The 19,609-nt window shown below is 45.2% G+C and overlaps 2 protein-coding genes across 2 annotated transcripts in view; both read left to right on the top strand.

The window, feature by feature from the left end:
• Positions 1-16,166, top strand: part of LOC144484914 (uncharacterized) — a 59,907-nt gene extending 43,741 nt beyond the window's left edge. Inside the window, exons 5-11 of the mRNA XM_078203273.1 lie at positions 198-281; positions 7,890-8,050; positions 8,346-8,462; positions 11,100-11,271; positions 11,375-11,440; positions 13,183-13,648; positions 16,130-16,166. Of these exons, the coding sequence (XP_078059399.1) occupies positions 198-281; positions 7,890-8,050; positions 8,346-8,462; positions 11,100-11,271; positions 11,375-11,440; positions 13,183-13,648; positions 16,130-16,166 (1,103 nt within the window). The remainder of the gene's footprint in view (positions 1-197; positions 282-7,889; positions 8,051-8,345; positions 8,463-11,099; positions 11,272-11,374; positions 11,441-13,182; positions 13,649-16,129) is intronic.
• LOC144484922 (NACHT, LRR and PYD domains-containing protein 3-like) overlaps positions 1-19,609 on the top strand; it is a 184,988-nt gene that overhangs the window by 151,155 nt on the left and 14,224 nt on the right. The gene's annotated exons all lie outside the window — the stretch shown is intronic.

The raw sequence follows: 19,609 nt of genomic DNA, 5'->3' as shown, positions 1-19,609 counted from the left end.
CCCTGTTTTCTTTCATTCAGATGCTGCCAGACCTGCTGGGATTTTCCAGCACCTTCTCTTTATATTTCAAGAATTGAACAGAATTAGCAGTGACTCCACGTCACAAAGAAATTTCCTGAAATATTACATGCAAAATGTATGGCTGTTATGGGGAGTTTCTCGGTGGAATTTTACATGGAAAATTGTATTTGTTACAGGGTGTCAGAATACGGGATCGTCTAACACCACCATGGCTGAAGGATCAGATCCAACATCTTCAACAAGAGTGAAAATGGATGCGGGTAGGTTCAGAAAATAATTAAAATCGTAATATCTTACAGGACAAAGTTCCAGATTTTGAGCAAGAATCAACGGTTCAACTACAAAGTTAAAAGAGAACAGGGTCTGAGTAGGAAGAGGAATTGAGTGACCATCTAGAGGTTCATCCTAGTCACAGATGGAGGGAGCTCATGAGCTCTGGTACTGTCCAATAGATAGCTGGGGGCTATAAGGTGAATCTCGACAGTGACGAAACCAGAAAATCCTACTCGAGATCAACGGACCTTTCCATGATCTGCCCCTCCCCCGCTCTGATTCTCCTGCCATGTGGGACGGTAAAATACACCCCAACAAACTGCAGCACGGTTTAAACAGTGAGTTAAGATTCCAGCTGATCCCACTGGACAAGTCAAATCTCAGAATCGAACCTGGCTTAATTGGTCCTAACTTTTATTATTTATGTAGTGTTCGGATGTTTACTTTGGATGGCAACTACTGAACTGAGCCACTGGCTCCATCCTCCCCGGGTTACACACTGTCTGATCTCACTGACTCCATCCTCCCCGGGTTACACACTGTCTGATCTCCCTGACTCCATCCTCCCCGGGTTACACACTGTCTGATCTCACTGACTCCATCCTCCCCGGGTTACACACTGTCTGATCTCACTGACTCCATCCTCCCCGGGTTACACACTGTCTGATCTCACTGACTCCATCCTCCCCGGGTTACACACTGTCTGATCTCACTGACTCCATCCTCCCCGGGTTACACACTGTCTGATCTCACTGACTCCATCCTCCCCGGGTTACACACTGTCTGATCTCACTGGCTCCATCCTCCCCGGGTTACACACTGTCTAATTTCACTGATGAAGTTTCAACAAAATAATAAAATATTTATTAAACAAGGGAAGAGAAACTGTAATAAACTGCTGCACTCCAACTATACCTTTCTCGGTATATAAATATTTACAAGGGAACATGTTCTGAAATCTATTTAACGCTTTGATGTTCTCGATAAGTAAACAGTACATGTAAATCAGTAGGCAAACTGTGGGCAGATACACCACTCTCTGTGGCCATGTGACAGATGTTTCCCAAGCACCCTCTGTGGATTTTCTTTTATCAATCCTTCATTCTCAATACTGATCTCACTGAGACAACTTTTTTTTATTCATTCATGAGACTTGGGCGTTGCTGGCTGGCCAGCGTTTATTGTTCATTCCGAGTTGCCCTTAGTGAGTTGCTAAGATATTTCAGAGGGCAATTGAGAGTCAACCACAGAGCTGTCGCTCTGGAGTCGCATGTAGGCCAGACCACGTAAGGACAGCAGACTTCCCTCCCTAAAGGACATCAGTGAAGCATCAACAATGCTGACCTCAACACTGTTTCCATGGTCATCGGTAGATTCTTAATTCCAGATTTTTTTTTAAATTCAAATTTCGCAAGCTGCCATGGCGGGATTCGAACCCGGTCCCCGAAACACTAGCTGAGTTTCCAGATGAATAGTCTAGCATTAATAAAACTAGGCCATTGCTTCATTTGGACTCTGTTTTCCATATGAGTGATGCAATCTTTGCTGTTGAAGAGCACGCTTTGGAATCTTCTCCAATTGATGCTTCTATTGAATGTCTTCATCAAGAATACACTGCCAGGATTTCAGCCTCTCTTTATTGTGTCCATCTGCCCTGGATCACCACATAGATTCAAGCTTCACTTGCCACAAACTCGCTATGGCACGTAGCCATGTCAATAGATCACAATGTAATCAGAAGTTGGTGATAGCTTATTGAATCCTATCGGCCTCAATAAGTTGTCACCAACTTCTGATTACATCCGAGGTCTGGCTTCTTGTAAAATGAATTTAAAATCGGCTTCTTGCAGTTGTCTGTACCTCTTGGGACTTTCACTGCTCCTTTCTGTAACAACACTGAACATGACCTTGTTCAGATTCCCACTGTTCGGTGGCACAGTAGTTGGCACTGCTGCATCACAGTGTCAGGGACCCAGGAATCGATTCCAGCCTTGGGTGTCTGTGTGGAGCCTGCACAATCTCCCCAGTCTGCATGGGTTTCCTCCGGATACTCCGGTTCCTCTCACACTCCAAAGATGTGCATGTTAGGTGCACTGGCCATGCTAAATTTGCCCCAAAGGATATGCAGGGGTGAATGACCTCCTACACTGTAGGAATTCTATGATTCTTTCTTCCTTTGAGACTACAGTCTTCCTGGAACTTTCTTTTGTTCTATTCCCTGGTTTCCAAAGAACATTTTTTCTTCATCTTGGGACCAGCCACCCTGCAATCCCTATTCATGTTTCCCTGTCCTAGCAGTTTACTTGAAAGCTGCTGACCCGTGAAAAATAAATTTTATTGTCAAATCTATGCCCATGAGTAGACAGCACAATCAAACTCAGACCTCTCTCTATCCCCAGCCACGTTTTGTTCATTTTATTTCAGCTCGAACAGTTCATCCCGCCCTCGACCCAGGTTATAGCCAAAACATAAAGGCTGCCTGGCCAATCAGCTTGTCCAGTAAATGTAAAGGCCGATGAGCCATGGAAAACTGCATTTAATTGGCCCCTTAATGGGCTAAATTGACAGTTTGATTTGTGGCGAGAGTCAGAGGTGTGTCTGCCACTGAAATATTGCATGAGCAATAATGTTGAAACACGTGCCCAATGTCTTCTCCCATGATTTCACACACGTCTGAGTCAGGCACGTCCCCACCTGCTCAACATAAAATTCTGGCCAATGTTCATGGGTTATTGAAGTGATCACAGTGAGAAGTCTCACAACACCAGGTTAAAGTCCAACAGGTTTATTTGGCAGCAAAATCCACCAGCTTTCGGAGCGCTTGCTACTCCTTCGTCAGGTGAGTGGGAGTTCTGATCACAAACAGGGCACAAAGACAAACTCAATTTACAAAATAATGGTTGGAATGTGAGTCTTTACAGGGAATCAAGTCTCAAAGGTACAGACAGTGTGAGTGGAGAGAGCGTTAAGCACAGGTTAAAGAGATGTGTATTATCTCCAGACAGGACAGTTAGTGAGATTTTGCAAGCCCAGACAAGTCATGGGGGTTACAGATAGTGTGACATGAACCCAAGATCCCGGTTGAGGCTGTCCTCGTGTGTGCGGAACTTGCTATCAGTCTCTGCTCAGCGACTCTGCGTTGTCGTGAAGGCCGCCTTGGAGAGCGCTTACCCGAAGATCAGAGGCTGAATGCCCGTGACTGCTGAAGTGTTCCCCAACAGGAAGAGAACACTCTTGCCTGGTGATTGTCGACCGGTGTTCATTTATCCGCTGTCGTAGCGCCTGCATGGTCTCCCCAATGTGCCATGCCTCGGGACATCCTTTCCTGCAGCGTATCAGGTAGACAACGTTGTCCGAGTTGCAAGAGTATGTACCGTGTACCTGGTGGATGGTGTTCTCACGTGAGATGATGGCATCCGTGTCGATGATCCGGCACGTCTTGCAGAGGTTGCTGTGGCAGGGTTGTGTGGTGTTGTGGTCACTGTTCTCCTGAAGGCTGGGTAGTTTGCTGCAGACAATGGTCTGTTTGAGTTTGTGCAGTTGTTTGAAGGCAAGAAGTGGGGGTGTGGGGATGGCCTTGGCGAGATGTTCGTCTTCATCAATGACATGTTGAAGGCTCCAGAGAAGATGTCGTAGCTTCTCCGCTCCGGGGAAGTACTGGACGACGAAGGGTACTCTGTCCACTGTGTCCCGTGTTTGTCTTCTGAGGAGGTCGGTGTGGTTTTTCGCTGTGGCGCGTCGGAACTGTTGATCGATGAGTCGAGCGCCATATCCTGTTCTTATGAGGGCATCTTTCAGCGTCTGGAGGCATCTGTTGCGATCCTCCTCATCCGAGCAGATCCTGTGTATACGGAGGGCTTGTCCATAGGGGATGGCTTCTTTAATGTGTTTAGGGTGGAAGCTGGAGAAGTGGAGCATCGTGAGGTTATCCGTGGGCTTGCGGTACAGTGAGGTGCTGAGGTGACCGTCCTTGATGGAGATGCGTGTGTCCAAGAATGCAACCGATTCCGGAGAGTAGTCCATGGTGAGCCTGATGGTGGGATGGAACTTGTTGATGTCGTCATATAGTTGTTTCAGTGATTGTTCACCATGACTCCAAAGGAAGAAAATGTCATCGATGTATCTAGTGTATAGCATCGGTTGAAGGTCCTGTGTGGTGAAGAAGTCTTGTTCGAACCTGTGCATGAAGATGTTGACATATTGAGGTGCGAATTTGGTCCCCATGGCTGTTCCGTGTGTCTGGATGAAGAACTGGTTGTTGAAGGTGAAGACATTGTGGTCCAGGAACAAAGAAAAGAAAAACACAGCACAGGAACAGGCCCTTCAGCCCTCCAAGCCCGTGCTGCTCCCTGGTCCAAACTAGACCATTCTTTTGTATCCCTCCATTCCCATTCCGTTCATGTGGCTATCGAGATAAGTCTTAAACGTTCCCAGTGTGTCCGCCTCCACCACCTTGCCCGGCAGCGCATTCCAGGCCCCCACCACCCTCTGTGTAAAATACGTCCTTCTGATATCCGTGTTAAACCTCCGCCGCCCCCGCCCCCCCTGTCCCTCACCTTGAACCTATGACCCCTCGTGAACGTCACCACCGACCTGGGGAAAAGCTTCCCACCGTTCACCCTATCTATGCCTATCATAATTTTATACACCTCTATTAGGTCACCCCTCATCCTCCGTCTTTACAGTGAGAACAACCCCAGTTTACCCAATCTCTCCTCATAACTAAGTCCCTCCATACCAGGCAACATCCTGGTAAACCTCCTCTGTACTCTCTCCAAAGCCTCCACGTCCTTCTGGTAGTGTGGCGACCAGAACTGGACGCAGTATTCCAAATGCGGCCGAACCAACGTTCTATACAACTGCAACATCAGACCCCAACTTTTATACTCTATGCCCCGTCCTATAAAGGCAAGCATGCCATATGCCTTATTCACTACCTTCTCCACCTGTGACGTCACTTTCAAGGATCTGTGGACTTGCACACCCAGGTCCCTCTGCGTATCTACACCCTTTATGGTTCTGCCATTTATCGTTTCGCTCCCCCTTACATTAGTTCTGCCAAAATGCATCACTTCGCATTTATCAGGATTGAACTCCATCTGCCATTTCTTTGCCCAAATTTCCAGCCTATCTATATCCTTCTGTAGCCTCTGACAATGTTCCTCACTATCTGAAAGTCCAGCCATTTTCGTGTCGTCCGCAAACTTACTGATCATCCCAGTTACACCTTCTTCCATGATCATTTATATAAATCACAAACAGCAGAGGTCCCAATACAGAGCCCTGTGGAACACCACTAGTCACAGGCATCCCCTCCGAGACACTCCCAGTCAACACATCCCTCTCCTTTGTGAATACCGACGCAAAGTATTCATTTAGGACCTCCCCTACTTCTTTGGGCTCGAAGCATAATTCCCCACTGAATGAAGCGGATGAGTTGTAAAATCTGGAGACTGGCAGTTGTCGGCGTTGAGTACAGAGGCAGTTGCAGCAATGCCATCGTCGTGGGCAATGCTGGTGTAGAGTGCTGAGACATCTATTGTGACCAGGAGTGCTCCTGGTTCAACTGCTCCATGTGTGCTGAGTTTCTGTAGGAAGTCCGTAGTGTCGCGACAAAAGCTGGGGGTTCTTTGTACAATGGGTTTCAGGATGCCCTCGACATAGCCGGAGAGGTTCTCGCACAGGGTCCCATTGCCCGATACGATGGGACGGCCGGGTGTGGTTGCCTTGTGTATCTTCGGGAGGCCAAGTTCCGCACACATGAGGACGGCCTCAACCGGGATCTTGGGTTCATGTCACACTATCTGTAACCCCCATGACTTGCCTGGGCTTGCAAAATCTCACTAACTGTCCTGTCTGGAGACAATACACATCTCTTTAACCTGTGCTAAACGCTCTCTCCACTCACATTGTCTGTACCTTTAAGACTTGATTACCTGTAAAGACTCGCATTCCAACCATTATTTTGTAAATTGAATTTGTGACTTTGTGCCCTGTTTGTGAACAGAACTCCCACCCACCTGACGAAGGGGCAGCAAGCGCTCTGAAAGTTAGTGGATTTTGCTGCCAAATAAACCTGTTGGACTTTAACTTGGTGTTGTGAGACTTCTCACTGTGTTTACCCCAGTCCAATGCCGGCATCTCCACATTATTGAAGTGAGGTCAGGGGGAAGGGAGGGGACGGCCGCCATGGTCTGAATCTACCATCAACAACTCATTTACCGATAAGGTGGATAGAACAGTGTGAAGGGTATCAGCTGATGTGACTGGACAATGAGAAATATCCAGGTTTGAGACGATAAGCAGCATTAACCATCCAATTGGAATAGAAACTAATGAGTACTAATTTACCACATGACTGTGGCCCTGTAGCACAAAAGAAACGATGATATATATCACTATTTGGAAGCTCTGCCACTTAATTGGAGATGATGGTGTTCCCATATTTTCCCCACTTGTCCTGGATAGTCGGATCTGTTAACTCGGGGGCGGCTAGTTTTCAAATGGATTGGATTAAAATAGCCCTCTTGACCTTTTCGGGAAAGCAAGAAATTTCAGGAACACTGAAATTAAACAACAATAGAAACCATTGAATCCCCAGAGTGCAGAAGGAGGCCATTCACCCCATCGAGTCTGCACCGACTCTCAAAGAGCATCTTTCCCAGGCCCACTCCACCACCCTGTGCTCATAACCTTGCACGTTTACCATGGCTAATCCGCCAAACCTACACATATTTGGGCTCCATGGGGTAAATTATCTTGTCCAATCCATCTAACCTGCACATCTTTCGGACTGGGAGAGGGAACCGGAGCACCCGGAGGAAACCCACACAGACACAGGGAGAACATGCAAATGCCACACAGTTTCTCAAGGCCTGAATTAAACCTGGGTCCCTGGCGCTGTGAGGCAGCAGTACAAAGACAAAGAATTCCCAGTGTTACATCAAAATAGAAATCTATCTGAAGCCAATAAATTGAAGCTAGGTTGTGTGGCAAATTGTACATTTTTAATGAATTGATGATACAGATTAATGGAAAGTAGCACATGTGTTGTATCTGCCTTTCCACACATTGTTTCTGGTTCTGCCATTCTGCTCTCTTCCCCTCTATGGAAGTGACCCAGCAGCGAGGACCTGCATGGAGAGTGGCAAAGAGATGTGAGAAAAAGTTTGAATGAAGTGGGGAAATGGTAAGGATGGTGGGGAAATGCAAAGGCGAGTGGGGGAAGCGGCTGTCAGGAAACCATTTGGAAATTCTAATGAAACTGTTCGTTTTTCATTTGTATACCAATTACCAGTTCTTAATGCAGCATTGAGCTGGGACAGCGCCTGCATTGGGATTCTCCAGGTTAACTTGTAATTAAAGTGTTTGATACAGGATCTCCCAGGGATGTCACTCACTGTGATGTCACAGGCTCTGATACCACATCTGAGCATGTGCAGGACGTGTTCCCCCAGGTGCTGCAGCAAAGCAAATAAACACAGCTTTAATAAGCTGGTTCACAGGAGGATTCGGTTGTTCAGAATGAGAGGAATGTGACCGTCTGGGTAGAAAATTGATAATGTGTTGGTATTTCTTTGCTTTCACAAATCCAGACTCTACACTCACTGAGTTCTTCACAAATTGCGACGATTACCTGTTGTTCCGATTAACCAAATTTTACCGGGATAGACTGGAACAGGCGATTGAAGAATGGGTGGAAGGTTTGGCTCTCATGTTAATCGGCGAGCACCATTTCAGTGGACAAGAATATCAGGTAAGATGTAGATTGAATTCCATCTCTTCACACATCACAGAACCTACAGAATAGAAACAAAGAAATAATGTGGAATAGATACCTCAGTCTGTCTACTGCATCTTCCTACATGTTGTCGCTTGCATGATGTACTGAAAATTGAATTGTTGACTAATCATACCAATCGGTAGGTCTACAGCAGTCCCATGTTTGGAATGAGACAAACCCCAGTGTTTTCGAACTTTTGGAGCCATAAAAAGGCCAGAATTATTTTGTAAGTGACATGATCTCACTGACAGGAACCTTGCTTCAGCAGGTGGTGGGGATCCAGGAAGCTGCTGTCCTTATTAAAGGTGGCAGCTTCTACCCAAACCTGTCAGCCCAGTCAGACAGCCGGTACCTCAGCAGCAACGCCATAAGCAGCATCTGGAGGGTGAGTGCAGATCAATGGCCATGAGCCCTGAAATTCAGACAAGTTAGGTCTGGGGGCCAGAGAGAGACCAGACCCCAGAAAGACTGGGTTTCTTTGAGGGCAGGCAGCACCGATGCCTTGGCATATCTATTGCCCCAAAGGATAGGCCCATCTGTGCACCAAATAGTGTCCAAAAATAGCACCTTCCCCAAGAATAGATTTTGAGGCCACCATCTGGAATGCCATCAAATGCCTTCGTCTGCCATTTTGCCGCCTGGCAGCCCATCTCCAAATAGCCTGTAAAATCCCAGCCATAGAAACTTCCTTCCCCCAAACATCCTGAAAATTACTGATTTGTTATTATCTGAAATAAATCTAGATAACTTACTTTGGCATGATCAAAACTGACTATCATTCAGTCTCACGAAGGATTTTCTTGCACAATTGACCACTTGTTTATGAGATGTTGGAATGAAATTTCCAAAAGCGTACAATGTCTCGCTGCTCGGGGTCAAAACATGAGCCAACCCTGATTGGGTAGACCATATGGCCCTGGGCATCATTTTATTAACAGCAGTCAATTAAGAAGTCACTGCTGGGACTTGTATCCAACTGAGATTCGCTTCCCAGAGCTAATAGCTTAATCAATGGATCATTTGCACGACAGGCTCAGTAATGTCAGTGTTGGAATTGATCTCTGCTGTGACTGCAGGAAAAAGGAGATGGCACCTTCATGCTGAGCTTCCCTTCAAGGCAAGATTGCCTTTTGTTCAGCCATGCCAGGGCGTGACAGGCAGGTCCCAGCAATTAGTGGGTTCACCTTCCATCGCTGATCATAGCTGGAAGCGCTAGTCATTGCTGCCAGGGTCCATCCATGAATCAAGGAGCATTTATAAAGGATGCCCTCTCCGAGCAACCAAAGTTTAGCTGAAAGTTGCCGCACACAGGCATTGTCCAACTATCGTAAAGTTCCAGTGGGGCAGGAAGGAAGCTTCACATGGGTATTTCATTGGTGTAATAGGACGCCCATCTGGGGGCCCCACCACAGAGATTCCGACCTCTTCTAAGGTCCCATAATCCTGTCACATGGCTCTCAAATTGTGAAAATGAGAGAAATAATGAGTACAGAAATAAACAACCATTCCAAGGTTGATCCTGCGTTTACTTTCCTCTCCAGCAATCACTTATTCTAACCTGAACCTGATGCTTACTATCTGTTAGTTAATATCCCATCCAGTTGGACCAGTCCTGCTTCTTGCTCTCTTTTGCTATTAATTTATTATCCAATATATCAACAAAATAAAATTAACTTCTTCATCACAATAACATATTTTAACCATTTTACACTAAAAAAAATCCAGTCTGACCCATAAGACTGTAAATGTGTGACCTCTGACTGAATGTTGGAAACAATCCGTGAACATGTACTTCAGCGTAAGGCCACAATTGATTTGCCCTTTAATCTTCACAACTCTATTGTAACAAGTCCTAAATTCTCAGATCACTGTTATAACATCAAACCATTCACCTCCAGTAACATTTGGATATATTCTCAGGACAGTTTTCTAATTGCTTTTATTTTCCTATAATGGAGGGTCCGAAATAATCCGTAACTGAGTGAAACTCTGACCATGTGCTCTGGGTTTGGATGGCACTCCTCCCCAGGGAAACATCAGCATCTTGAGCACATCTACTCTGTAGTGTATCTTTAAACTGCTGAAGAACACCCTAAAGCCACAGGGCGTTGTGTGATAAAGTTACTGGAATGTTATGAATCACATCTATAAGGATTGTTGTCACCAAAAGGGGATTTTGCTCTGAGCTTATTCAAGCAAAAATCTTCAGGGGATGTTTAACAGTTCTATTAAGTGTATTCTTTCCCTTATTTGAATCATTTGTTAACCTCAATGCAATACCATCACAATTGGCCTGAGCTACTTTTTCAGAAAACCTTTGCAGAATAGAAAACTTTTAAAAAACATTTTGACAGCTGTTTCAAACTTCCCTTTGCGGTTCGTGCACCCTTCTATGTGCACTACCTCATTCAGACCACTACTCGAGGCTGAGACTTCCGATGTCTTACTGTCCCTTCTGCCTCTCGACTTTCCTCACCTCCTGAAGACATTTCTGTGCACCCTGCTTTGTATTGGGTTCATGGTCCGATTTCTCCTCTTTTTGTGGGTTGTAAACTCTGAATGTAAACTGGTGATGAATGTTAAAACTTTATGAACATGGTTAGTGACATTTCACACTCACTGTAAACATGCAAAATAATGGTTTCAGATATTTCCGTTAATGATGTGAAAATGATTGAATTGTTATCGTTGGTTGATTCTCCTGATGGAGAAATCAACAATGTTTCCATTCATCTGTGGTAATTCCTGAGACAGCTACAGCACGGGATCACTTGTGTGCCTAACTGAGAGCGGTATTCCAGCCATTAAATTTAGTTTATTCACATTCATTTGAAGGAATGATGGAATCAAGATGTGTGGAGAATATTCATCAATTGTCAGAATGACATTTCACCAAAACCAGTTGCTGCTTCCTTCCTCAAAACAACTGGGAAATCCCATCCCTGAGCAAGTCCTTTCCTTCCCTTTCCCAGTGTTTATCGTTCACACCTCTCATCGATATATTCATTATTATTCTTCACAGAAAGTCAGTGAGCTCGTGCAGAACGGAAACAGGGCGGGAAGTTCCAAACTTCTCCTCAATCTGGTTATGGGGAAAGGATCTCGGGCTCGAAGGATGATGTGGGAATCCTTTGTGAAAATGCACCACAGTTTACGGAAATTGGGCACAATACTGAGAGAAATACAGGAACTTGGTATGGTAAAATCACACTGAATTCAGTTTCAGACCCAAACACTGCAAACTTTACTATAATATTACACAGACCTGATTTCATGGAAGTTAATTCTTTTCAACAGGTTCTGATCCAATTAATTATATGAAAGTTGGAGAAGAATTATCAGAAATACCCAGCCACCTGAAAGGTAAGGGAGGATTTCAGACAATTCATTTTACTTGTGAGAATCTGGGTATTTGGAAGTACATCTTTGCCTCGAGGTTATCAGAATTAGAGATACAGAAATTCATAGAGTCTCGGAGCAGGACTAAAACTTGTTTGGAAATCATCAATTCTTGTGAATTCAGCATCGATGTAAGATTCAATCCATGTGACTTCTGACATTTCTTGTAATTATAGGGATATTGTTTCACTTCCTTAAATTCACAAAACCCCGTACTCACCTGGCAGGATCCTGATTCACTGAGAAACCCTGTACTCACCTGGCAGGATCCTGATTCACTGAGAAACCCTGTACTCACCTGGCAGGATCCTGATTCACTGAGAAACCCTGTACTCACCTGGCAGGATCCTGATTCACTGAGAAACGCTGTACTCACCTGGCAGGATCCTGATTCACTGAGAAACCCTGTACTCACCCGGCAGGATCCTGATTCACTGAGAAACCCTGTACTCACCTGGCAGGATCCTGATTCACTGAGAAACCCTGTACTCACCTGGCAGGATCCTGATTCACTGAGAAACCCTGTACTCACCTGGCAGGATCCTGATTCACTGAGAAACCCTGTACTCACCCGGCAGGATCCTGATTCACTGAGAAACCCTGTACTCACCTGGCAGGATCCTGATTCACTGAGAAACACTGTACACACCCGGCAGGATCCTGATTCACTGAGAAACCCCGTACTCACCTGGCAGGATCCTGATCCAGTTATAAACACTGTACTCACCTGGCAGGATCCTGATCCAGTTATAAACACTGTACTCACCCGGCAGGATCCTGATTCACTGAGAAACCCTGTACTCACCTGGCAGGATCCTGATTCACTGAGAAACCCTGTACTCACCTGGCAGGATCCTGATTCACTGAGAAACCCTGTGCACACCTGGCAGGATCCTGGTGCATTTAAACCCCTGCACATACCTGGCCAGAGCCTGATACACTGAAATGCTGTACACACCCGGTAGGATCCCGATACGTTGTACACACTTGGCAGGATCTGCACACGCTGCATGCACCTGGCAGGGTCCTGACGTGCTGTGAAGCACTCTGCCCACCTGGCTGGGTCCTGAGGCGCTGTGCCCACCTGGCAGGGTGCTGAGGCGCTGTGCCCACCTGGCTGGGTGCTGAGGCGCTGTGCCCACCTGGCTGGGTGCTGAGGCGCTGTGCCCACCTGGCTGGGTCCTGAGGCGCTGTGCCCACCTGGCTGGGTGCCGAGATGGAGGGGTATTTCCATACGGTCGCATGTGGTATACAGTTTTCTCCCTCCGAGTGTGCACAGCAGCACAGGTAAAAACAGTAAAAATCTGCTATGATCGCATTCAGCCGCTGAGCAATCTGTGCCCCAACTCCTCGCAATATCCAGAACTCTGCTGCAGAAACATCACTGAAGGATTCAAACGTTGAACGACTGGAATCTCCATTGTTGTACAATCAGGATCACGTGGGGGTTTGTACTGTCGACAATACACGGCAGCTTGGATAGTATTCACCATTAGAGAGAAAATATTACCTGCGTAGAAACCTGCATTCAGTAAATGTAGAATCAAGTGAGGATATGAAAATTTTCTCGGCTTTTGTTCACTTTCAAATGAGATTTCCATTAACTTTTAATGAATTAAATCTATCTTGTCAGCAAAGTGGTCTTGAGAATTTACTTATTAAAGCCAATAACAATAATAAACATTTTCTCTCTGTTCTTATTGAAGATGTTCAACAGAAACACAAGGAGACACTCCGGGTACAAACTGAAACACTGAGAGTGAACACTATCCTCATAAAGGAGAAGGTTAAGATTTTCCAGCTGGTTGATCGATACGCTGAGCTAACGGTTATTTCTACTGTTCGAGATCGGACACTTGTCGAACATGAACTGCTGGCAAGAGGCCGAGACCATGAAGAGTGGAGAGAGAAACATCTCCGGAGAGAACTGGAAAAAATCCGAACTGATCAATTGTTTCAGAGCAGCTTTTCCCCGAGAAAATCCAAATCTGGGAATTCAGCAGCAGTGAGTGGAGTGCCGGGAATTGGAAAAACAACAATGGTACAAAAGATTGTTTATGACTGGGCCACTGGGAAAATATACCCACACTTTCAATTTGTTTTCAGTTTTAAATTCCGGGATTTGAACACTATTAACTGTAGAATAAATCTGAGGAATCTGATATTGGATCAGTATCCCTACTTTGGGAATATTCTAGGAGAGCTCTGGAAGAACCCAGAGGGATTGCTGTTTATATTCGATGGTTTGGATGAATTCAAGGACAGGATTGATTTTGCCGACAATCGGAGGAATACAGAACCTCAGTACGTGTGCACAGATCCCGAATGCTGGTGTGAAGTGTCTGACATTGTGTACAGTTTAATACAGCACAAGCTGCTCCCAGGATGTTCAGTGTTAGTGACCAGCCGCCCCACTGCATTACATTTATTGGAAAAGGCTGACATCAGCGTCTGGGCTGAAATCCTGGGATTTGTTGGTGATGAACGGAAGGGATATTTCAACAAGTTTTTTGAAGATCAGACGGTGGCAGCAGCCGTTTTCAAACACGTGGAGGAGAACGAGATCCTGTACACCATGTGTTACAACCCTTCCTACTGCTGGATCCTCGGTCTGTCACTGGGTCCCTTCTTTACACAAAGAGACAGGAAACGGCAGCAAGTTCCCAAGACCATCACCCAACTATATTCCTACTATATTTACAACATTCTGAAAAACCATGGCCGAGAGATTGAAAACCCCCGTGATGTGTTACTGAAGCTTGGTGAGATGGCCTTCACAGGAATCTCCAAGAAGAAGATTGTGTTTCGAAATGAAGATTTGATTGAGTACAATCTACAAGCTTCCCAGTTCCTGTCTGGGTTCCTGATGGAACTTTTGGAGAGAGATGTTTCTGCCCAGAGTGTGGTTTACACATTCCCACACCTCACCATCCAAGAGTTTGTAGCTGCACTCACACAATTCCTGACTCCAGATCCTGGGGAGATCGGGAAACTCCTCAGTGAAGCCCACAGCAAGGAAGATGGGCGATTTGAGATATTTCTCCGTTTTGTTGCTGGTCTGTCCTCCCCACAGTCAGCTCGACCCCTGGTGGAGTTTCTGGGTCCGTTTCTTCATCAAACAGCCTGCCGAGTGATTGACTGGGTGAAGGAGAAGGTTGAAGGGCGGATTGGAGACTCACAGACTGAAACTGGGAAGAGGAACCTCCTGAACACATTCCACTACTTGTTTGAGTCTCAGAATAAAGCACTGGCTCGGAACACAGTGGGATCCATGGAAAAACTTTCGTTTAGTGAACTGCGACTGACCCCGATTGACTGTGCGGTCCTGTCTCATGTCATTGGACTCTGTGATACAATAAAACACCTCGATCTATGGGAATGCTACATTCAGTGTGAAGGGCTCCAGCGGCTGGGACCCGTTCTGCACAAATGTCAGGAGTTGAGGTAACTGTTTGGTCTCAGAGCGGATATTTTCATTGAGAAGCCATTTCCTTTGTTCCAAATAAAACAGAGACATGTTTAGTTGAGGAAGTCAAGAGGGAAACAATGTCCAATGGTCACAAAGTGTGGGAGAATGGCACAAAGTCATAAAGCTCATTTGAGAGCAGATGCAGACATGATGGGCCGATTGGCCTCCTTCTGAACCTGTAATAAATTTTTAATTCTCTGATAAAACTACAGCGGTTCAAGAAGGCAGATTCTCGTGGGCAAATAGGCATCGGCAATAAATGTTGGCAAAACCAGTGATGATCACGTTACTTGAGTGAATAAAAGCATTATAGGGATAAATTTTAAATAATTAGAGGTGTAAAGGCCTCGTTACAAAATTTTAAAAAAGGATATTTCACTCTCCCAACAGAAACCATCTGATTATGTATGATGCTAGAAAGAAATTTGTTTCTCTTGTGTTCGGTACAGTTTACAGTTTGTGGCTATTGTCAGGGTTATTTTCCTGCACGCTGCCTCTGTTATGTATTATAGTTGGTGTGGGTTTTATCGGGACAGTGTCCTTTTATAAGTCATGTGATAACTGGTAACATCAGTCAGGGTCGCAGTGGAGGTTCAGTCTTGTATTAAACCTCACAGTGTGCAGTTGTGAAAAGAAACCTCCCTTAGGTTACAGCAGCCCACGCTGTTTCTGTTCCATGGTTCTGACTGCAGCCTCATAAAACCTGAATCACTCGCTGTGTTTAAAAAAAATAGCTTTATTCACACTGTATTTGCATCTTTTGCAAATCGCTTTAAATCTTGTTGTTGATCCTTGTCCGAGCAGCAACATTTTGATTTGCTCCCTGTTCTCTCCAGCGCCATCACTATTTTGAACATTTCTATCAAATGTCCTCTCAGCTTTCTTCCTTCCAAGGTGAACAACCTCTCCTATCGATCCTCGTGTCTGAAGTTTCACATCCCTGTAGCCAATCTTTTAAACATGTTCAGTGCTCTCTCCAATGTGTTCTAAGCCTTCCTAAAGTATGACGCGCTGAACTGAGATCTAACTGATGTCTTTTGCAGGTTCAGCACAGCCTCCTTGCTCTTGTACTCTATGCCCCTATTGACAATGTTATGATCCCAGCTGATTTCTGGACAGTCAGGTCGAAGAGCAGAAACCCGGCTCAGTAAATCATAACTTTTATTTATTGTTTTATTATTTAGAAATGTAGATGAACAGAATAACAAGGTCGTCGATTAACTTTTAAGAAAAGAATAAAACCTTTGTTAAAAAAATAACTGCAATGCACCACCCCATCTAACTTCACAGATGTCTGCAGATCTGTAAGGATGACACGAGTTACAAAATAGATCTTATGCTTTAATGTTCTCAGTAAGTACACAGTTAATGTAAACCAACAATCCACCTGTGGTTCAGATATACCACTCTCTGAAACTCAGTGACAGATGCCACCCAAAGTAACTTCAGTGGATTCTTCTTCAAATCCCCCCAAATGTTTGTAACAAAGTGAGAAAACCCGTCTCACTGGGACTGATGCTTCCGCTCCAGAAGCTCCACTCGAGAAACAAAAGCAGCTTTTGGAATCTTTTCAATGCTTTCTCTCAGGTGCCTTCACCAAGGATCCCTGTCCAATATTTCAATGTTTCCTTTCATTATTCCTCCATACTCAGCCGTGCCAACAGACACCAGCGCCTCATAGTCTGTATGAAGGTGTCACCAACTTTAGGAATATATCAGATATCTGGATTCTCGTGAGCAAACTTTACAATGTCTGCACCTCGCAGCTCTGTCTTTAACTGGGAGCCTCTCTCTGCTCCTCTCTTTAACTTCGGGAGCAGTAGCTAGTTCAGATTCAGGTTTTTTTTGTCTCTTTGACTTCTGTCTTCCTGGAACTCCTCTTTTCCTCCTTGGTTTCTGACGGTGATTTATCTTGTGGGTCCTGCTTTCTGAGTCCCTGCATTGCCCTGCCTCTCCTAGCAGCCTCTGTGAACTCCATCTCGCTTCTTGGGTTAACTGGTTGTAACTGAAACTCAGTGTTTCTATCATTCATTGTGGACTTCTGAATATAAGCAACCATTTTTTTAACCTCTATAACTCTGACAATGTCGTAAACCTTAAATTAAAATGCAGGGACACAAAAAACCCGCAGGCAGGCAGCTTTGTTTAACACGAAGTGAAATTAAAGTTTTGGCTCTTTCTTAACGCACAAGCACAGAAACACAAATTCAACTTAAACTCATGAATTATTATCTGATGCCTACAAACATAAACTATTTCACAGCAGTAAAGCCCAAGATGCTGTTTTCTTTATTAACTGCTACCTACACTTGCCCTGCCAATGGCAATGATCAATGTACATATACGTCCAGTCCCTCTGCTCCTGCAATCCATTAACAATTCCACTGATTATTTTATATTCCTTCCTCATGTGCATGTTTCCTGAAAGTATCACCTCGCACGTCCCTGCATTGAACTTAATCTGCCACCTATCTGTACACTCCAATATTGTCCGTTTTTCAGTCCCAAGCTCTTCTCCTCACAGTTTACGACGCCTCAAAGGTTTCTGTGATCAACAAACTTTGAAATTTTCCTCTATACTGCAAATACCTAGATCATTCATATATATCAGAGAAAAGCAAGGATCCCAATACTGACCTCTCGGGTTCTCCACTACCGACATCCTCCAGCCTGAAAAATACCCATTATTCATTGTTCATCCAATTTTGTATCCACGTTGCTACTTTCCCATTTATTTTATGAGCTTATGCCACAAGTCTGTTGTGTCACTGCATCAGATGATTTTTGAATATCCATGTACACCACATCAACAGCAGAACCATCACTGACCCTTTCAGTTGCTTCCTCCAATTCACAGCAATATAAAGGCAGTCGAAAACGGGATTTTCTTTACCAACCAATGAATTTAGTTTCCTCTGTGTCGCTATTAGATTCACCATTTCCCTTTTGAACTCAGCGTGGGCCGGCTCAGAGTAGCTGAATGATCAACTGACCCTCCAACCCTCAGCTAAGTTTAACACTACTGCTCCAGGCAGGAGCCGCAGACTTGACTCAATTGGATTGACCCAGTCTTTTCGGTTGTGGTTACTACCTCCTGGCCCTCTCTTCATCCACTCCAACAAACTGAGGTAGCTGGGAATTAAACCCGTATCAACTGCTTGGAAAGCAACTATGCTCATTATTATATCACTGTCATTGCATTTAGGGACTCCTGTGGTGTAGGTGCACCCACAGTGCTGTGAGAAAGAGAGTTCCAGGATTTTGACCCGGTCACTGTGAAGGAACGGTGATATATTTCCAAGTCAGGATGGTGTGTATCTTGGAAGGGAACTTCCAGGTGGTGATGTTTCCATTCATCTCCTGCCCTTGTCCTTCCAGGGATAGAAATCACAAGACTGGGCAGTGCTGTGTAACGAGCCATGGTGAGTTGTTGCACTGCATCATGCAGATGGTCCAACAACCATAACTATCTTCCTTTGTGCTGGTGTTGCTCCAACCGGCAGATAGTTTTTTTTCTCTCATTTCCATTGACTTCAGTTTTTCTCTGGCTCCTTTTTGCTACATGTGGTCATATTCTGCCATGATGTCAAGGGCAGACACTCTCATCTCACATCCTGAGTTCAGCTCTGCTGTCCGTGTTTGCATCAAGGCTGTAATGAGGTAGGGGACTGAGTGACCCTGAGTAAGCACAAGCTCGGAGTCAGCGAGCAGGTCATTGCTAATTAAATGCTGCTTGATAGTCTCGATGACGCCTTCCTCTGTTGGTGATTGAGAGGAGACTGATGGGGTGGTAAATGGACAGATTGGATTTGTTCTTTCCTTTTTGTTTACGGTCATATCTGGGCAATTTCCCACTATTTTAGGTAAACATCAGTGTTGTAGCTCTACTGGAACAGCTTGGCGAGGAACAGAGCAGCTTCTGGAGCAGTAATCTTCAGTACAGTTACTGGAATATTGTCAAGATCTGTGGTCTTTGCAGTATCCATTACCTTTAGCTATTTCTTGACATCATGTGGAGTGAATCGAATTCGCTGATAAATATCTGTGATGCTGGGGACCTCTGAACGGTTTAGCCACTGAAGTTAGTTACTAATATTTGAGCCATATCTTTTGCACTGATGTATTAGTCGTCTCCGTCATGAGGATGGGATATTTGTGGAGCCTCCTCCTTCTGTTGTTTCATCATCCACTACCATTCACAGCTAAATGTGGCAGGACTGCAGAGCTTACATCTGAGCCGAGGAAACCAGAATTTCCTGAATGAGGAAACCTGCTGCTGGAAAATCTCCAGTCAAACTGTCAGTGATATGAAACCGGGTTTGCGGATAACCCTTTTCCTGGGCGGCACAGTAGCACAGTGGTTAGCACTGCTGCTTCACAGCTCCAGGGTCCCGGGTTCGATTCCCGGCTCGGGTCACTGTCTGTGCGGAGTTTGCACATTCTCCTCATGTCTGCGTGGGTTTCCTCCGGGTGCTCCGGTTTCCTCCCACGGTCCAAAGATGTGCGGGTTAGGTTGATTGGCCAGTTTAAAAATTGCCCCTTAGAGTCCTGAGATGCGTAGATTAGAGGGATTAGCAGGTAAATATGTGGGGGTAGGGCCTGGGTGGGATTGTGGTCAGTGCAGACTCGATGGGCCGAATGGCCTCCTTCTGCACTGTAGGGTT

This window comes from Mustelus asterias, unplaced genomic scaffold (assembly GCF_964213995.1).
Source record: "Mustelus asterias unplaced genomic scaffold, sMusAst1.hap1.1 HAP1_SCAFFOLD_134, whole genome shotgun sequence".
In the NCBI taxonomy this organism is placed as follows: Eukaryota; Metazoa; Chordata; class Chondrichthyes; order Carcharhiniformes; family Triakidae; genus Mustelus; species Mustelus asterias.
The sequence above is the reverse complement of the archived record's forward strand: the minus strand, read 5'-3'. Positions and strand labels throughout refer to the sequence as shown.